General features: G+C 39.4%; 1 protein-coding gene across 8 annotated transcripts in view; it reads left to right on the top strand.

The window, feature by feature from the left end:
• LOC134627507 (plasma membrane calcium-transporting ATPase 1-like) overlaps window positions 1-17,706 on the top strand; it is a 127,974-nt gene that overhangs the window by 38,944 nt on the left and 71,324 nt on the right. For all 8 annotated transcript variants that reach the window (XM_063473653.1, XM_063473655.1, XM_063473649.1 and 5 more), the window contains one exon: window positions 16,463-16,871. In XM_063473653.1, coding sequence (XP_063329723.1) covers window positions 16,676-16,871 — 196 coding nt within the window. In that variant the 5' untranslated portion in view covers window positions 16,463-16,675. The remainder of the gene's footprint in view (window positions 1-16,462; window positions 16,872-17,706) is intronic.

Raw genomic sequence — 17,706 nt, 5'->3', positions numbered from 1 at the left:
CACTGCAGCCCTGACATTCTCAAGGCATTACCCAACAAAGGTGCATATCAGAGCTCAAACATCCAGGTGCAGTTTGACTGGATATAAGCTGTTCTTTAAACTGCCAGTGTGCCCGCACAAAATCCATGTGGGGTTGGAATGCTCCGGTGTGCGAGTGTTCCCTCCTGCATGCTGTCGTGGTACCTCCCTCGCCTAAACCATCTGAAGTGGACTACTTCCTGCTGTGTGCTACATCTGTGAAAGGACAACTGTGGAAATAATCCTGAGGTGATTCTCCAGGAGGATCCTGCATGAAAATGGCGAACAGTCTGCTATTATTGATACAGTTGATGGAGGATTCAAGTCTTTCTATACCAAGGCTTCAGGAGACGCAAAGGACGAAGCTCAGCTCAGCTGAGACAATCAGACTTTTCCACATCATCACCAATCACTGATCGACTGAGAGTCTGATTATTCAGGAATTTCTGAGGGTCACAAATTTTAGTCTGCTGCCACTCAGTTTTAGAAGTTTCACAGTCTAATTTCCCTTATGGCGGCTGTTACAAGATTAATATAAACTGTAGTGAGCTTTTCAATATAACTGAATTGGATTGTACCTGAAGCTGTAGTCTTGAGACTTGTGTGATATAAAACTGCACTCAGCTGCAGAACAGATTGTATTTTTTATTTCCTTTATCAAACTTTCTGTTCGCAGTACAATTTCTGCCCTTCTTCCAAAGATATCTGGTCCTAATAAAATGTATGGTTGACTGGGGGCTTCCTCCTGATGTACAGTGCAGCTTAAGGTGCAGACTAAAACACATATAACCAAAAATATATGATCAATAAAATCTCACAGTGGCTATTTGGGATTTTTTTTTTTTTTTAAAGGTCAGCCTGCAAGCTGTACTAGATGGGGAACTCTGATCCAGTTAGAGGCGGCTAATTTCCAAGTATGCTATGGATCAAGCTGAAAAGCTAATGATTTATGTGAAAAATAAAGTTCTTGTTAGGCTGAAGGGAACTTGGGCTTTTTGTCCTTTTTAGATTCTATTTTGTGCAACTCCCAAATCTGCTGATACAAGGGGAAAAAACTTTGCAACAGGAAATTTATTTTTAACTTTAAGTCTCCATAGCAGCTTCCAAAAAGGCACGAAAACATCAAAGAGTGGAAATAATGACACTATTATGCAACAGTTGCTCATGTGGATGTGCTTGTTGGTGCTTACAGCCTGTGTGGTCATGAAGTTTGGACTATATTTACAGATGTCACATGGGCCCCTGTAGCCATTTAGATGGGGGGGGAGAAGACCTTCAGACAATGTCATCATAGCAATATCTGATTAACTGATGCATTAACAGGCTTCTCATATAGCGCATGCGACAAATCAGAGAAAATACAAATATAGGATTTTAGTTATCTTGTGTAGGAAAGGTCAGCTAAATTTTAAAAGTGATTAGATGTGTTGCTAACACTGTGGACACAGTACAATAGACTGTGGGGCCGGCCTTACCCAAAAACTGTCAACTCATCCAGCCAGCCAGCCAGAAAGGGAATTCCAGGAATGAGCTTTCTGAAGGAAACATTGTTTTCTAGTATTTGGAAAAAAGAAAAAAAAAAAAAGCTTATAACCACCAACACTAGGAATTTTAACAGATTTATTTATTTATTTTGTCATTGGGGTTAAATTTACTCAAGCTTTAAATACATTTTTGATTATGACTTGTTCAAAGATAATGGAACTTCCGCAAAATACTTATTTTTTCCGTGCTTAGTTATTCCTAAAGGCTCAGTTTGAGACAGGAAAAACCTGGAATAATAAAATGATGTTGGGTTTAAATGTCTGTCACTTGTTTGTGGCACTCAGTAGATTCAATTCTTTTACCACAGGACCACAGTCTGCACCATAACTGCCCGTTAAAGTTTGCCTGTAGATCTTATAACAGAGCTGGTAGTGTGTCAGAGGCAGACTGGATACCTTACAAATGAAGAATTTTATGTTTTTGTTTTCCAACCAATTGAAATAGGAAAGTTTGAGATCTCTTCTGGTTATTTTTGTGTTGCTTCTTTCTGAAATTGCATGTTATAACCTTCAGAGTTGATTACCAACATGCTTGATTGCACTCTCTCTGGCCTATCCACGACAGCAAAGAGGTTTCCACTTGATCCAAAATGAGCCCTCTGTAAATCTACGGGGTCTCATATTTCATCGCCCTGATGGATTGGATTGTCTAGGATTGCACTGACTCTTTTCTAGATTTAATAAAAACACTTTTCAACACTAGAGCCCCTTGTTTGGTTCTTTTGGCACAGATGACAGCTGTAGCTCAGGAGGTAGAGTGGCTTGTCTACTAATGGGTCGATTGTTTGATCCCATATATTGAGATGTCCTCGGATGAGATACTGAGTCTCAGATTTTCCATGCTGTGTCCATTGATTTTGAGTATGTACATAATGGATTGAAAGCAATTAAAGATAAAAGTGCTCTATAAATATGACACGGCCTCCGTTTCCCGTGCAGTTTAAGACCATCTCCAAAGATTGTAAAAACAAGATGATTGGGGTAAGAAGATTCCTGTTTTGCATTAATTTTTCTATTTTTTCCCTTTACCTTTTTTGCCTCTCACTAAAAGCCCAGAGTCACTCTTTAGGTGTAAAGAGAACCCTCGCTTAACAAGATCTATCTAGGTGAAGTAAAACTCTCAAAGTTTTCATAGATGATCGGGTACAAGGACTTTCAGTTGCTGCAGCTGACTGTCTCCAGATCACTTAAGGTCTGTTTCCTGGTCTGCTTTTGGCAAAACACAGCAACTGCCAGCATGCGTTTCCAGTGGTTGCCCTGCTGCTACAGTGCAGGTCAGTTTGTCTGTGATGGAGGTGATGTGGGCAGAAACCCCAGGCTCTCTTTGCCACCTTCTTCACCACAAAAATCACCACCCCCACCCTTTTTCTTCATTTATGCATTTGTTTATTTGTTTTTCATATGAAATAGTTTTAAAAGTCATGGGAGTCATCTGTAAAAATGGGTTTTCATGAATGAATTAGCCTACTGTCTTGGCTGTTGCTTCACCACGTCAGCAATCCTTAATAGGTGATACTTGAGACGTGTGACAGGTTGTAGACTTTGCAGTTTTGGGAAAGCTGGACACATTTTCACCAATTCAAGAGTAAATCTTAGCAGGTATCATAGCGGAGTGGGTGTGGCCTATAGTGTGAAATTGCTTGGCGTTCTCAGCAGGAGTAGAAATGATATATTCTATGATATTATATCTTATATATTAATATGAATCCATCTACCATATTTGCTGTTTCAAATGAAGGACAATGATATTTCTAAATCCTGCTTTTTATCTCTTTGCACAGTCACTCCTAGATAAACACTCAGCTGACTACCTAAACTGTGGTTATGGTTGACAGATTTGTCATTGTCCATGCAAACAGAGACGTCAGCACAGCTCGGTATCCATTTATACTCTCACAGCATCTCAGTGCGGTTTACTCTAGAAGTCAATATAGGAAGCAAAGCAGTGGCTAAGGTTTCTTCACTGTTTTATGCAGAACATCTCATCTTTTCCAACTGCTGCAACAAACTCATCTGGGAATTTCTGTGCTTCTGCATTGTGCTATAACTTGTGAAATCTTGTAGAGACAGATTCCTGCCGTTAGGCATCTTGGGCGCACTGTGCCATCTTGGTTACAAAGAATGGGAGGCGCACGGCAACTTGGCAGTATCATCATGAACAATAAGTACCCGATAACCTGAAAATATTAAAATTGGCCATTTTTGACTTTTAGACACATTGTTCTCCCAAGTCCTGATCACAAACATGTAAACTGACAGACATCAAAACTATTCACATATGTTTCATAAAAGGCTCTTTTACTTTTTAAAACACAGGTTTATAGATTCAGGTTTCGTAGAGCTGACTGGTTAATTGCAGTTTTCTGCTCTGTGATGGGAAGATTAAATTAAAGGGTTTAAGCTGATGAGCCTCAGTTTGTGCTGACTGCCCTATAAAGTTTGAAGGGTTAATTGCGCAGCCTGAAATAAACAGACAAACGGGAAGCTGGCACTGCATGCACACATGTCTTGCTTCCTGTGATCGTGAGTCATTTACAAACCAGTGAATGAGTGTGCTTGTGTGACTTTGAGCCTTGGGAGCTTTCTTTTTTTTTCTTTTTTTTTCTTTTTGCAGTGGAAAACTGTAAGATGAATCTTGCTAATTGTCCATATAGTGTCGCTGTGTGAGAACATCATTAACAGACACAAAGGCGATGTGTGTGGGTGTGTGTCTGTTTGTGGCTCCCTCCAAAGATGTTTTAGCTTTCCGCCCCAAAGAAAAGTCACCAGGGTTGTAACAAAATATGTTTATCATATTTTAAGTTGATTATCATTCATACAACCATCAAACTGATAGAAACAACAGGAATATGCACATAAATATGGGCATATTCCTCATGTTTTAAATAATTTGACAAGGTCAGTGCATGTACAGGATAACTTGTACATACCCTGACCTTATTATTTGTAACTCTGGGCATATTTAATATGAAATTTACCACTATATTTTATGTATATGTTACATAAAAGAGGGGACAAATAGTAATAGTAATAGAATAGAATAGAAATATACATGTACTGTTCAGTAAGGTAACACAGAAAACACATTTGTGTTCACTGTAAGGGACCCAAATATTTTTAGCTGCATAGTCACCCAGTAAAAGCCTATTTTGTGCTAAAAAAAACCAAAAAAAAAAACCCTGGTATGTGTGTATGTGTGTGTGTGTGTTAGCCATGCTGAGGGGCCATAAATCTATAGACACACTGTGGAGACTCTGATATGGGTTATGGTTTGGGTAAGCCTCAATATAATTAATGCAAGTCCTTCCATTGTGAAGTAATGGAAACATGACTGTGTGTGTGTGTGTTTGTGTTCTTGTGTATATGTGACGTTTCTTCTCTCTGCAGTATGGGGATTTCCTTTTTCCACTCTGGTCACATGACTGCAGATATGGGTGTGGTCTCCTGCATTCCTGGCCTCTCGCTTTGCTCTCCTTAGGCCGTCTGGCATCCTGCGACACTCTCTCTCTCTTACAGACACACACACACACACACACACACACACACACACACACACACACACACACACACACTGTTGTCTAGACTTAACTCACACCAGCTCAGTGTAACGTGTCCTGCATGTGGAAAAGCCTGTATGAAGTCACTGACATGATTCAGGACTCAGGACTGTATGTGTGTGGGGTATGTGTGTGTTTGCATGTGATTGGTTGTTGAGCGAACCAAGAATCAACTTCTTCTTTGTGTGGCGGGTGTGGGCAGCAGTGAGGTTGAATAGTAGGAGCGTGTGCATGTGCGTGGTTGTGTGTGTGTGTGTGGAGGAGGGCGGTGCAGGCTTCTCCTTTAGTATGCAGAGCAGGTGTGTCTGCAGAGGCAGAGAACCGAGATGGAGGAAAAGGAGGGAGGATAACAGCAGCTGAACAGCAGACCGGTCTGATGGAAGATAATGAAAAGAGAGAGATGAATGAAACTGTTTTTATGACCTGTTATTGTGTGTGTGTTTCACTGCGTGTTTGGAGGAGAGAGAGAGACAGAGAAATTTAAAAATTTAAATTCAAATCAAATTTGCTTATGCCAGCACCCTTCTCATAGCAGGCAAAATAATATAAGTGACAGCAGCTGGACTGTGGCTGAAACATCAAATAAAAGATCAAAGTATTTAGGAAACAGTTTGTGATTAAATATTCTAAAGACAAGAAGAGAAGAACTGTCTGACAGGCTGAGCTGTGATGAGGTATTGATCCTGTTTCCTGGTCCAAGCGTCTCCACCATATGAGCCCCCCCCCCCCCACAAAATCCCAAAAAACTGTAGAGGCATATGATTCTCGGTCCCTACAGTTTTGTGTATGCACTATTCATGTGCAGCAAGGCTTCAATTTAAGTTTTAAAAACGCCTGGTGTACACTTGAGCCTCCAGCCTCATGCTTTTTCCAAATATTGATTTTTGAGGCTTCAGAAAAGAGTCACTCTTGGGCCGTCTAAGATTTCAGTGTGGACTTTAAACTCAGGATCAGGGCTTTTTCATAGTGACCAATCCAAAGCACACAGCATCGTTTTAATGGCTGTCCTCGTGTTGTGAATGGACTTGTCTCATATGTTCTCTCGGCTGAAGTTTAATCCATTAGGAGCGTGTTCTTCCTGCCATATGTGATGGCATTCCTGTGCCCATCAGGGACCCCATTATTTTATTTTTTTAAATAATTTAGCCATCATCAGTACATCTCGTGTAGTGATCGGTTTATATTATTAGCCTAGCTCTGTAGCTAGCGACCTGGTAACAGATCATTAAATGTCAACAAGGCCAGGAGTGTTAAACACATTTTAGTTCGCGGGCCACATACAGCTCAATTTAAACTCACAGGAGCCAGTCAGTAGAGCCATATATTCTAAAAAAGGAAAGAAAACTCAAAATGATCCTCATTTTTATTGTAACTCTATAAATGCATGATAAGTGTTGAGAAAAACAAATGGGTTTTTATGTCTTCAAGAAAAGTTGTTCTAAATGTATAAATATGTGGAAAGTTCCAGAAATGTTCACTCCTACATAAAAAATGCTGGAATTGATATGTCACACCAGAAATAAATAAATAAAGCTGATTTGGACCTACTGGCAGGTCTGTCACGGCTCCTGAGCCACATGTTTGACACCCTTCAACTAGCACAGCTTCACAGACCCTCCAAACATTTTTATAGCTGCTGATGACAGTGAGGCTTTTGATAAGAAGCTGTGTGATTTACAACATTAAGAGCTACTGTTGCTAGCTTCTGGAGTTTACATTTACAGCCCTCTGTGTTACTTCCTGTCCTCCACCCGTGTGTTTAGCCTTGCTGCATGATTGCATTTCCTGAGATAAATTGTGGTCTGCCTGCAGCTTAGCTTAACTTTCAAAATAAAATGTAAGCAGGGTCCCTTCCTGTCTTAGCTTTGGCCTTTGGTGGGTTAATTTGTGTAAAGGGAAGCATTAAGTCTAATTAACAAATTTGACTGCTTTTTCCTGTTATTTTCACTTCAGTGCTGATGATTTCAGACCTTCGGGGCATGCCAAAAATTTCTCTAAGCAGGAAAAACACTGTAAACATGAGCGTCGTTTTGTCTAAGACCAAAGAGTAGCGCACAATGACTTCATTAAACTGCAATGAAAAACATTTTTCAGACGAGTGTGTTAAAGTATTATGATTGATTGGTTTTATTTCTATCTATAGGCTCAGAAACAAGACGTGCAAAAAGCTGTAAACAGAAAGGCACAGTCCTGTAAGATAATCAATATCAAAAGAGTTAATGGCATTGGCTGAGAAAGAGCAGTCTGAAAACAGACTTTATTATAGAGCCCTTCTTCTGAATGGATATGCTTATCAGCCTTTGTCACAGCTTTTAGCCATATCCTCTATCATTCTCTGACATGCGATATGTCCTTTTTCTAGTTACCTGCTTGATCTTTGACCTTATATATTATAATATTCTTGGTAATAAACAGCCTATAATGATACATTTTCTAATCTGTGCTCTAGCAACTTCATCCCCAGCAGCCTGAATGGGACCTGGCAGCAGATCGAATCAAGCATAAAACATTTGCGTATTTTCTGCATCACCAGCTGAATGTCACTTCATGTGATTTTGTCTACTGTAACTTTATTGTGTAACTTCCTTCTCTAGTGTTATACGGCTCAATGGGCTAAGAATATAAAAAAAACATTTTTCTTCTGCAGAGAATCCGTTTCGCTCACGGAACGTACAGAAAACTAAAAAAAAAAAAACATCAGTGAAAATGTGGGAAAAAACAAAACTGAACATAACTGGCTTCAGACCAGGTTATAATGAGCAGGAGCTGCTTTGATAATTAAACAGGTAAAAAAGATGCAAACGTGACGATGTCTGTCAGTTTATCCTTTACCTGGCTTTGTTTAACGGCGGCATTTCAGAGTGACCCCAAACGCCTCATTAATGCCAGGGTTCCGTTTTCTGAATTTGAGGTGACTTGTTTTATTTGTATCAGTTAATAAAGTATGTTTCAGAAAATGGTGATACCTGGTGGAGCTCAGATTGAGCAAATTTCTTCCACGTGTCAGACAAACACAGTTCAGCATCTGCACTGCAGAAGTCTGCAGTCCCGCCAATAATTTATTCAGGAGTCGCGCTGTCTAGATAATTGTGTCCTCTTGACGGTGTTACTGACGTTTTACGTGCCTTTTTGAACATTTTAACATAACTCTATTGTGTTAATGTCCCGCAGGTTTCTTTATAATAACAATGTGATGGATGTGATGTCAGTGCGTGAGTCATTGTGCACCTTGGTTTTGTTTAGTTTAACCAAATGCAGTTAGAACTGCCAAAACATGAATCCAATCCTCTGTGAGGCGGAGTGTGTCTGCAAACTGTTTACATGTGAAAAGACGTGCCTACATGTTTATGTTTTCAGGTGTTTTCCAAAACGTTCTCAGAAATGGGCTCCAGAGCGAGACTCGTTTATGAGAATATTTATTCATAACCAGCTCTGCAGTCTTTCAACTGCCCTCAGTTTTCGAATAATACTTACCAAGTTATAAACACGGCGCTCTCTCCATCTCCACATGATGTGAAAGTGGGATGCCTCGCTTCTGTAACAATTGGGTTCTTGTACTATCAAGTGTTTTAAGACTTCTTCAAAACACACATATAATCCAAAATAGTCTTTTTTTTCTCGCTTTCCACACACACAAGCTTATGCTATCGCACATGCATATAAGTTGAGTGGCTGGCAACATGGCGACTGCAGCATAATTTAATCTGCAGTAAGAAATAGATAAGACAGACAAAGAACAGACACACTGTCTCTCATGCACGGAAACTGGTTGTCTTAATGCCACGTTGATGCTCCGTCTATATTTAGATGTCTGCTCAAAACCTCTTGGGACTTTCTTATCTTCTCTTTGTCAAATATTGAAACACGAAAATGTTGGATTATTTCAGCTGACAGCATTCCCACTGCATTTCCAGAGGAAATGTTCAGTAAAGGTTCTCCACCAAACACTGGATGGTAACGCCTTTAAACCTTTAACTTTCAATGGGAATCGACCCATTGCTGTGGCAAGGGAAGCTGCCGGGAAATCAATGCATGTTCTCTTTTTTTTTTGTCTTGCAGTGAATCAGGGCTCACAAACATACTGAACAAGTTTCAGAGATATCCTGCAGCTGCGTTCAGTATGCAGACAGACATACTATAGGCATGCCGCTGTCACGCATATATGAACAATGTTTGTTGCCCAGTCTCTCAGATACTATCTTTCTATGAATGATCTCTGTGTAGATGAACAACTTGCAAGGGCATGTGCAGTTTTAGCAATACTCTCACGAACACATCACCTGTTTCCAGTGTAGCATTTGGTCATAATTTGGTTACTACCAACAGGTGACGTCTTGGAAACTTTGATCTGTGGTTTCAAAATCACCAGACCTTCTGCAGTGTTGCAGAACAACATAAAAACTAACGTATCTATGACATCATATCTAAGTCTGGGTAATGCTATATCGAGTCATCAAAAGTAACATTTTTAGAAAGTAAATGTAACGCATTAACATCATTGTTGCTTTTAACAGTGCTGCCGGGTGTTCTTGGCCTCACGTTAAGACTAAAATCTGAATAGTACTTGCATAATGAAAGTATTTCTTTGGCCTTTGTGCTCAGTCAAAACTTAACTTGTTAACACCTGCAGTTCTGGATTTAAGGCAAAAATCATAACAATCATAACTTGAAAACTTGGAAAGATGACTTAACACTTTTCCGTTTTTAATCAAATCCATGGCGTAGTTTGGATGTCTAGGAAAGTCATCTTTCAACTAGTTCTTGCCCAGTGGGTAAATTTCTGCCTAAATGATCTGCTTTTCCTTTAGTGTTGATGTGAGTGTCATTAGATCACTAACTCTTGCTTACAGTTTTTAATAACTAGCTTCCACCTAAAAACATTTAAAAATGTACACTATACTCAGTGGTCTAAATTAAGTGTGCGCTTTCTGTGTGTGTGTGTGTGTGTGTGTGTGTGTGTGTGTGTGTGTGTATTTATACTTCTATATTGTAGACGTGCTGCAGCCTCCAAAATGATCTCACAGTAGAATTAACACCTCTTTAAAACTGTTACTCATTATAACCTTCATGAAAGGGCATTTAAGAGGATTGTTGCATTAGTTTTAGCTAATAATAAACCGGCACACAAGTGTATTAGAAAGCTACTTCTCATTCCAGCTGGCAGTTGGCTAGTGGAAATATTTCATCACCAGTAATCTGGGAAAGAACTGGTTTGTGCGAGTCATTGTGCGAGTGATATGTAAGTGTGCAGGAGTATTAGCTTGTGTATGTTGACCTGATCGGACCTGTCGGTTTTCACATGTACACGAGCCCGTGGAGCATGTTTGTAGTTGTGATTACACATTGGAGAATTTTCCAGCGTCAGCTAGTTGGACCTGTGTTACAACCTTGTGGTTTTGTGATTTAGATTTTACAAATATATTCCATTCCCATTCGGCAAGTGGTTGTAACATGTTAGGGGCGGGTTATTTTGTTTTTGTAATGTATTGTTTAGGCTACACGGTATCGATGTAGGGAAATGAAAATGGGTTTCATGCAGTGACTCTCACATCATAATGGATGGAAACTAATGCTGCAGCTGCTCGAAGACTTTTAGGTCGTCCACGTGTTTCTCTAACCAGCTGGTAAGGTTTTTGTAAGTTTCAGTGATAGTTTACATTTTTATAATTCTAAAAACAGAGATTGGGTCTTTGTCAGGCATTGTAGTAGATGACTCACTGTCATGTAGACATGCTAGTCTAATAGAATAATACACTAGTTTGAAGGAAAAAAAACACAAACAAGCTAAAAAATAAAAATAAATACATTACTAAATACTAAATACATTGCCTTTTTTATTTTAGTTTGTTTTTCAGGACAGTTTTTTACTTAGCATTTCTGTTAGTTCACTTCCACACTCCTGCTGCTCGCCTTTATGTTTAGTTTAGTTAAATTTAATACACTTAGTGATTTCCAGGAAAAGAAGATGTTTACACTAACTATCAACTGGGCCTCGAGAAAGGCGGCAAGCATGATCGATCAAAGTGTAATCTGTAACGCCTCTCATTACAGATTACAGTAAGAAAAAAGCAGGATTTTATGACTCTATAATCGCCTAATCTGACACAAACACTAACGTAACAAACAGAAAATCATGTAGTATGAGCCTGGCATTACATAATTTACTAACCCTGAATTAGCCCCAACCACAAATGCTTGATTAGTTTGTTTGTTTGTTCAGCAGCAGAGAGCAGATCTAATCAAAATTGAAAATGATCAAAAGTGAAACCACGAGAAGAGGATGCGGGGTTTCACCGGCTCTCGTCTCTGTATTGATTTGTGTATTTGCAAGTCATTTTTCCTGTCTTGCTCTCAAACACAAGAGGTGAAAATCACATTACTCTACTGACTGGCATGAGGATTCAGTGAGGATTTTTTTCTTGTTGTTTTAAAATCTTTCAGTTGTTATTATGTTCTTGATTTCATTTTAAATCTTAGATTTTACTTTAGATTTGGTTTCCAGAGAGAGATTTTGTTGTTAGCGATAGATGAATTTGTCAGATGCAAGATGCTATAAATTAAGAATCAGCATTAATAATACATGTGTGTATTGACATATACACATCTCAGTAAATTTATATACCAGTGCTTCTGCATACTGCATGTCTTTTGTAAGTGCCCAGTATTGTTTCAGTTATTTTTTCCATTTTTCTATTCTAGTTTCTATTTCTATTTGTATTTCAACTGAAATGTGTCTCCCCACCCAGTTTTAGTCGTCAGTGACAATAACATGGTTTCTGGCCAAGTTCTCCACTAATATTCAGTAGCAAGCTGACCTGCACATGAGCTTAATGGCTCTGCAGCTTGTTATTTATGACAGTTATCAGATGACAGCTTCTGTGGGTTTCAATGCCTTTGCAAAGCAGATGAAACAAACCTATTTTATTCTGCACCGTGACAGTATATGCAATCTGGTGGTGTATCTTCGTGTCATCACTTTGTTCCCCCACTTATATTTGTGATAAGGAAACAACTTGTTAAAGCCTGACAACCTTGCAAACACTCAGTGACCTGACAGGCTAGAAAATGTGTGTTTGTTTGAATGAGCAGGTGTGTCATTAGGGTTTAAAGGTCAAAATGCTTACCTTCGAACTGAGCTGGGTGTGGTTGTGTAGTCAACAAACAGAAGGTGTATGTTGTTTGTGAAACTCCACCCAAAATATGTGGGTTGTGCAGTTTTGTTTTATTTCCATTTCACATTCATGAATGAGGGCCTTTTATTAAGTAACACACATTAATGTTCTGACTAATGTTGCTGATTCTATCCATGCTGATAAGAGAGTCATAAAGCTTCTGGAAAATACTGCTATTAGTAGTAAATTGATAAGAAACTGAACCATGAATTGCACACTGAAGCTCTGCCCATGTACATCAAACACACTAAAAGCACAACATGCTAACTCATTTGGTTTCTTTAATGCACATCTGAATAATGAGTGTAAACGTAGATATTCGATCTTTTTTAATTAAATAGTCGCACATTTCATCCTCCTATTGCCTCTGTAATTAAGTAATCTCATTATCCATAATTAACACATTCCATCACAGTGACATCATCAACAATTTCTTTAATAACTTAGAACAAACAGGCATTCATTTTATTACCGCGTTCTCATGTTGTGACTAATGACTCAAAAATAGTTACCGAAAACATGAAACCGACTTACGGGATTGTTAAATTATCTGGGAGAGGCCAGTGCCATGTGAAACTGTGGCGGTCATTAATATAAAGCGTGTAAATACAAAGTAAAGAAAAACATGAGCTTTTTCTTATTAATTTTTTCCTGTTGACAAAAAGACAAAAAAAAAAAAAAGGCGAGAGATGGGGCATAAATAAACTCATCCAGCTCCTCTTTTTTACTTGTAAAAGTGCAGCAATCATTGATAAACGTTGACACAGATAAATCTGTAAACTCTTTACGCCAATTATTTACAATTTATTCAAATCAACTTCACAAACATGTTAATGTAATTTTGTTTATTTGTGTAGGGTGACCCGATATTCTACTTTGTGAAGGACTGCACAGCATTTTTATGCACCACGTTCCTCTTTTTCATTAGCTCTGTAGTATTCAACGCTGCAGGACAGAAAGTTTTCTCAAATCTGCCACTGATCAGTGGCTGTGACGAAAGCGGGGAAGGCCCCGTCCCCTTAGGGGGATGTCGATCAAACTGTGTGTACACGGGTTCAAGCTCAGGCTAAGCTGTCACTGTGAACGCTGGCATTGCTCTAAACGGGAAGAATTTGGAGTCAACCCAAAGTTGAACATTACGCAGAAAAACCATCACAAAGAAAACCATCACACAGACTGGGAAACTGTTTATTTAATATGAATTATCTGGTTTTATTCCATCCATCCACCCATAATATTTATTTTGGATATTTTTTATTGAAATAGAGTACCCCTGGATTGGGGTAAGGAGCAGTAACTAAGAGATTTAGGTAAAAAAATGAATTTTTAATTAAGTATATAGATGAGCTTCAGTCTATTATTAGCCTGGTAAATGCTGAACCATGAAATAGTTGCCGAACTCATGTATGAAGTATGATACATTTGGCGATTAGGTTGTAAAAGGGAATACGTGAGTGGAAGCAGATATCTGGCATGAGAACAGCAAAACTTAAGACCGGTAAAATGTCAGTCAAAAAACTTGACTTTTACAATTTAAATGACCCAACTGGAAATCTGCACAGTGTGCAGTTGTCATAGCACAACAGCATACACTGAGACTGCACCTCTTCTTCTTCACTCATTAATATGTCTACTAAACTTTTCTTATTTCCTGTATTGTGGCCTGTAAAAAGTAATGCCATTATAGTAGATTTTACAGTATCACATTGCAGATATCGCACTGCAAACGTGACATGTCGAGAAAGAAAAACGTCTTTGATCCTTGTGAGCTCTCGCTCTTACCGCCACGCTGATGTGGAGTGAGTCTCCCTGTGTAGTGTATTTTGTTTCAGGTTGGGAAAATTTGCATTATGTAAAGTCATACTGAGATGGCCATTAGCAATTCCTGTTTGAACAACAACCTCTGTCTTACATTTGATACCGAGCAAACCATGTTAGGATTATTATAAAGCCTTCAAAGCAAATTTCTGAAGAGGAAAGCATCACGAAAACAGTACACTAAGTATAAAAGCTCATGTATGTATTCACTGAGTTTTATTTTTATTTTTAGCTTAGCTCATTTTTACACAATAAACATCTAACTGTCTCTGACTTGGGAGTCCAGATGCCATCGAATGTAAATGAGGTCTATGCTTTGATTATATGTTCAGTTGGTAATTTCTCTAAGTGAACCAGGTGCCAATTATTGCACAGCAAGCCAACTGAAGCTCCCACTGTTATATTAAGCATTCACCAGAGCTTTGAAATTGTTCTGTCTGTCCTCCTCAGTCTGAGAACCACTGACCCAAGCATCATCCTGCAACACCTGTACCAAAAACCACCACTCAGAAAATGCTTAACCCCAGCAGTAATGGTTGTACTTCTCTAACAGGGTGTGTGTGTGTGTGTGTGTGTGTGTGTGTGTGTGTGTGTGTGTGTGTGTGTGTGTGTGTGTGTGTGTGTGTGTGTGTGTGTGTGTGTGTGTGTGTGTGTGTGTGTGTGTGTGCGCGCGCGCGCGCGCGCGCGCGTGTGTGCGTGTGCGTGTGTGTGCACACGCGCGCGTCCATCAAAGAGCACTAAACTGCGAAAAATGGAGGACAGCCTTTGATGTGCACTTACATAATCTGTAGCGATGGGCTGGAGAGTCAGAGTTTGGCCACACACACTCTTTCACACTCTGACCCAGTGGATATCCTCCATCTCATTGTCTCCTGCTTGATGCTGATTGGCTCTCAGAGCTGCAGTGCATTTACCGTGACCTCTGGCTCGTCATCTGTGAGTCTGGATTTCTTGTCGCTGGGCTAATTTAGTTTTTCCTAAACTCTTGATTATAGCATCTAATCTTTTCCTGATTTGCAGTCTGTAATTAAATTTGCTGCCTGATATTGTTTTCACAGATGCTTCAGTTAATGAATTCAGAGGCCAACTGCTGTCTTCAACATTTGCTTGAAGTGTGTTTTATTTCACTGTATAGCTGTGCTTTTGCACACATAGTAAGGCTGAGAAGAAGAGAATATGTGAATAAATCAAGGCCTGTGGGCCAACTCTAACCCTTCAAAATGTTTATATGGCTCACATATAATTTCAGTGTTGACCAAATCTGGTCCACCCCATTGTAGCTGTGGTCTACACACACCAGTGTAACCGAGTGGGGTTACTTATGACTAGGCTATATATTTACATGTGATGATTTGATATTTTTAAGCACAAAAATATTTCCTACCATGAATTTTGTCAGTCTTCTTCCACTTTTTTTTATTATTTCTGCAGGAATTTGGCCAGTTGGTGCTGCAGAGGAAATGGAAAGCTCTTTCTGATAGTTATGAGTAAATGTTAACTAAGGTGGAAAAATTGCCACTTGGGGTTCAGGATTTGCCCTTGGACCCCCTTTCAATGACACAGTGGCAGTTCTGTAGCATCAGATTCAGAATACTTCATGAATCCAAGAGGAAATTATGTAAATTATGAAATTATTATGATAGTACTACGCTCACTGGCAAGCAGTAGTAACCCTACCATACAATGAGGTATTTTATTTTATATGGCACAGGTGTACTACGTGATCTTGACTAAATGTTATAAAGGCTAATAAACGTTTTTGTGTGGCCTGCTTCAGGGCTTTAATGTGAAAAAATAGCAAAAGACATACATTTTCAATGAAGGCAGACCTTGTCAACAAACCGTATCTGTCTAGCACTTGATTTCGTTCTCATTTCCCAGTGTGGTTGTTAGTAAAACTATATTTGACACCCTTGATTTTGAGCTCAATCCACAGCTGTTTGAAAGGAAATAAACTATGACTCTCTCATAAATACGACAAAAGACAAAATGCTGCTTTTTCTGACCAGAGTGATAAACTCACAGCAGATGGTTAATGGAGAGCAGATATTTACCAAATAACCACAAGTCTCACAGGAGCTGCGCAAACTGATAATAAGTTTATATCATAACGACCTCGGTGATTCAGGGGACTCCTTTAATAATCTAAGATGAGAAAATCTCTTCTCTAATTGGGCAAATTAGTCTCTCTGCTATTAATTAGAAAGATTACTTCAGGAGTCCCTTTGATTTATTTATTTATTTATTTTTTATGTGTGCTGCTTCTGATGCTGGGCTGGTACGTCTTCAGACAGTTTCCACTCTGGTTCTTGTTTCTAAACAACTGTTTTCCTGTTTTCTATTTTCTCTGCAGAGTAAAACCAGCAGAACATGTTTACTCCACTGTTTCCATAGTTACTGAGAGCATGCACGTCCAGAGAAGGCTTTAACGTCACAGTTTGTCTCCTCCGGCTGCCATCTAAAAGAACTACACTACCCACAATTCCTGTGACTAATAACAGCCAACGTTTAGATCACTACAAACAAAGACAGTCAGAAGAACGACACTGCTGTGAAGAGGACCACCATGGCAAACAACCCTGCAGACCACCCTCCGGGGAATTCGGTTGCTGAGGGCAACCATGAAGGGGACTTTGGGGTGACCATGGTGGACTTGAGGACCCTGATGGAGCTGCGGAGCACTGAGGCCGTCAACAAGATACGGGACACTTACGGAGATGTGCAGGGCATCTGCCGCCGCCTGAAAACATCCCCTATAGAAGGTAAGACCGGTTCAATGCACACCACCAAACCATTTAAGTCAGTGGATCTGAAACAGTTCACAACCTACAATTTTTATTAGTCTGTGACAATAAAAAAAATGATCCAAGGTGAATTAGATTGGCAGTGGTCACCATTATATCATCAATAAACACTTTTGGAAAGTTTTCCCTCCAGAAATCACATTTATTCTGCTTAATTTAACTTCTGTCAACACATGTTAGCTGGGATAGGCTCCAGCCCGCCTCTTCATGACCCCATATATGGCGTTATGTACTAAAAAGTCTGGAAGTATTTTGTTTATTGGAGCCTTGTGTACAGTCAAGAAAGTTTGCTTTTGGTGCCTTAGAATGATCTAAACAGTTTTAATGAAGAGACTTTTTTATTTCAAACAATGTACAATCATGGGTGATAGTGTTTGGAAAGGTTGGCTCGGTACATTTCTGCTCTTATGTTTACCTTTAGATTTGGCAGCACACAGCTGAACCTGCTGTAAGCATGAGCACGTGAGCCAACACAACTGGCTCATTTACTTGTTCCCTGTTGGAGTTTTGTGGAATCGCCCTTTAAAGGTGGGGACGGGGCAACCTCCATCTTTGACATTCCTAACAGCATTTAAGTCAGACAACACAAATTCTGGGATTTTAGGAGCCCTAAAAACAAAGACTTGGAAACTGCTTACTCTGTTAAATTGAAAAACGCAGGGATTGTGTTTCAGTCTGGGCAGGTGGCAGTGGAGATCTGTACCATACACTCAGCTTGTTCTACAAAAAGGGCTTCTTGTCCCTGCCTTTCACAGTAAAAATCCTCGAAATACACAGTATGTGGCTGTCTTAA

Source organism: Pelmatolapia mariae, linkage group LG5, assembly GCF_036321145.2.
Source record: "Pelmatolapia mariae isolate MD_Pm_ZW linkage group LG5, Pm_UMD_F_2, whole genome shotgun sequence".
Taxonomy (NCBI): Eukaryota; Metazoa; Chordata; class Actinopteri; order Cichliformes; family Cichlidae; genus Pelmatolapia; species Pelmatolapia mariae.
This window is presented reverse-complemented; position numbering and strand designations above follow the sequence as displayed.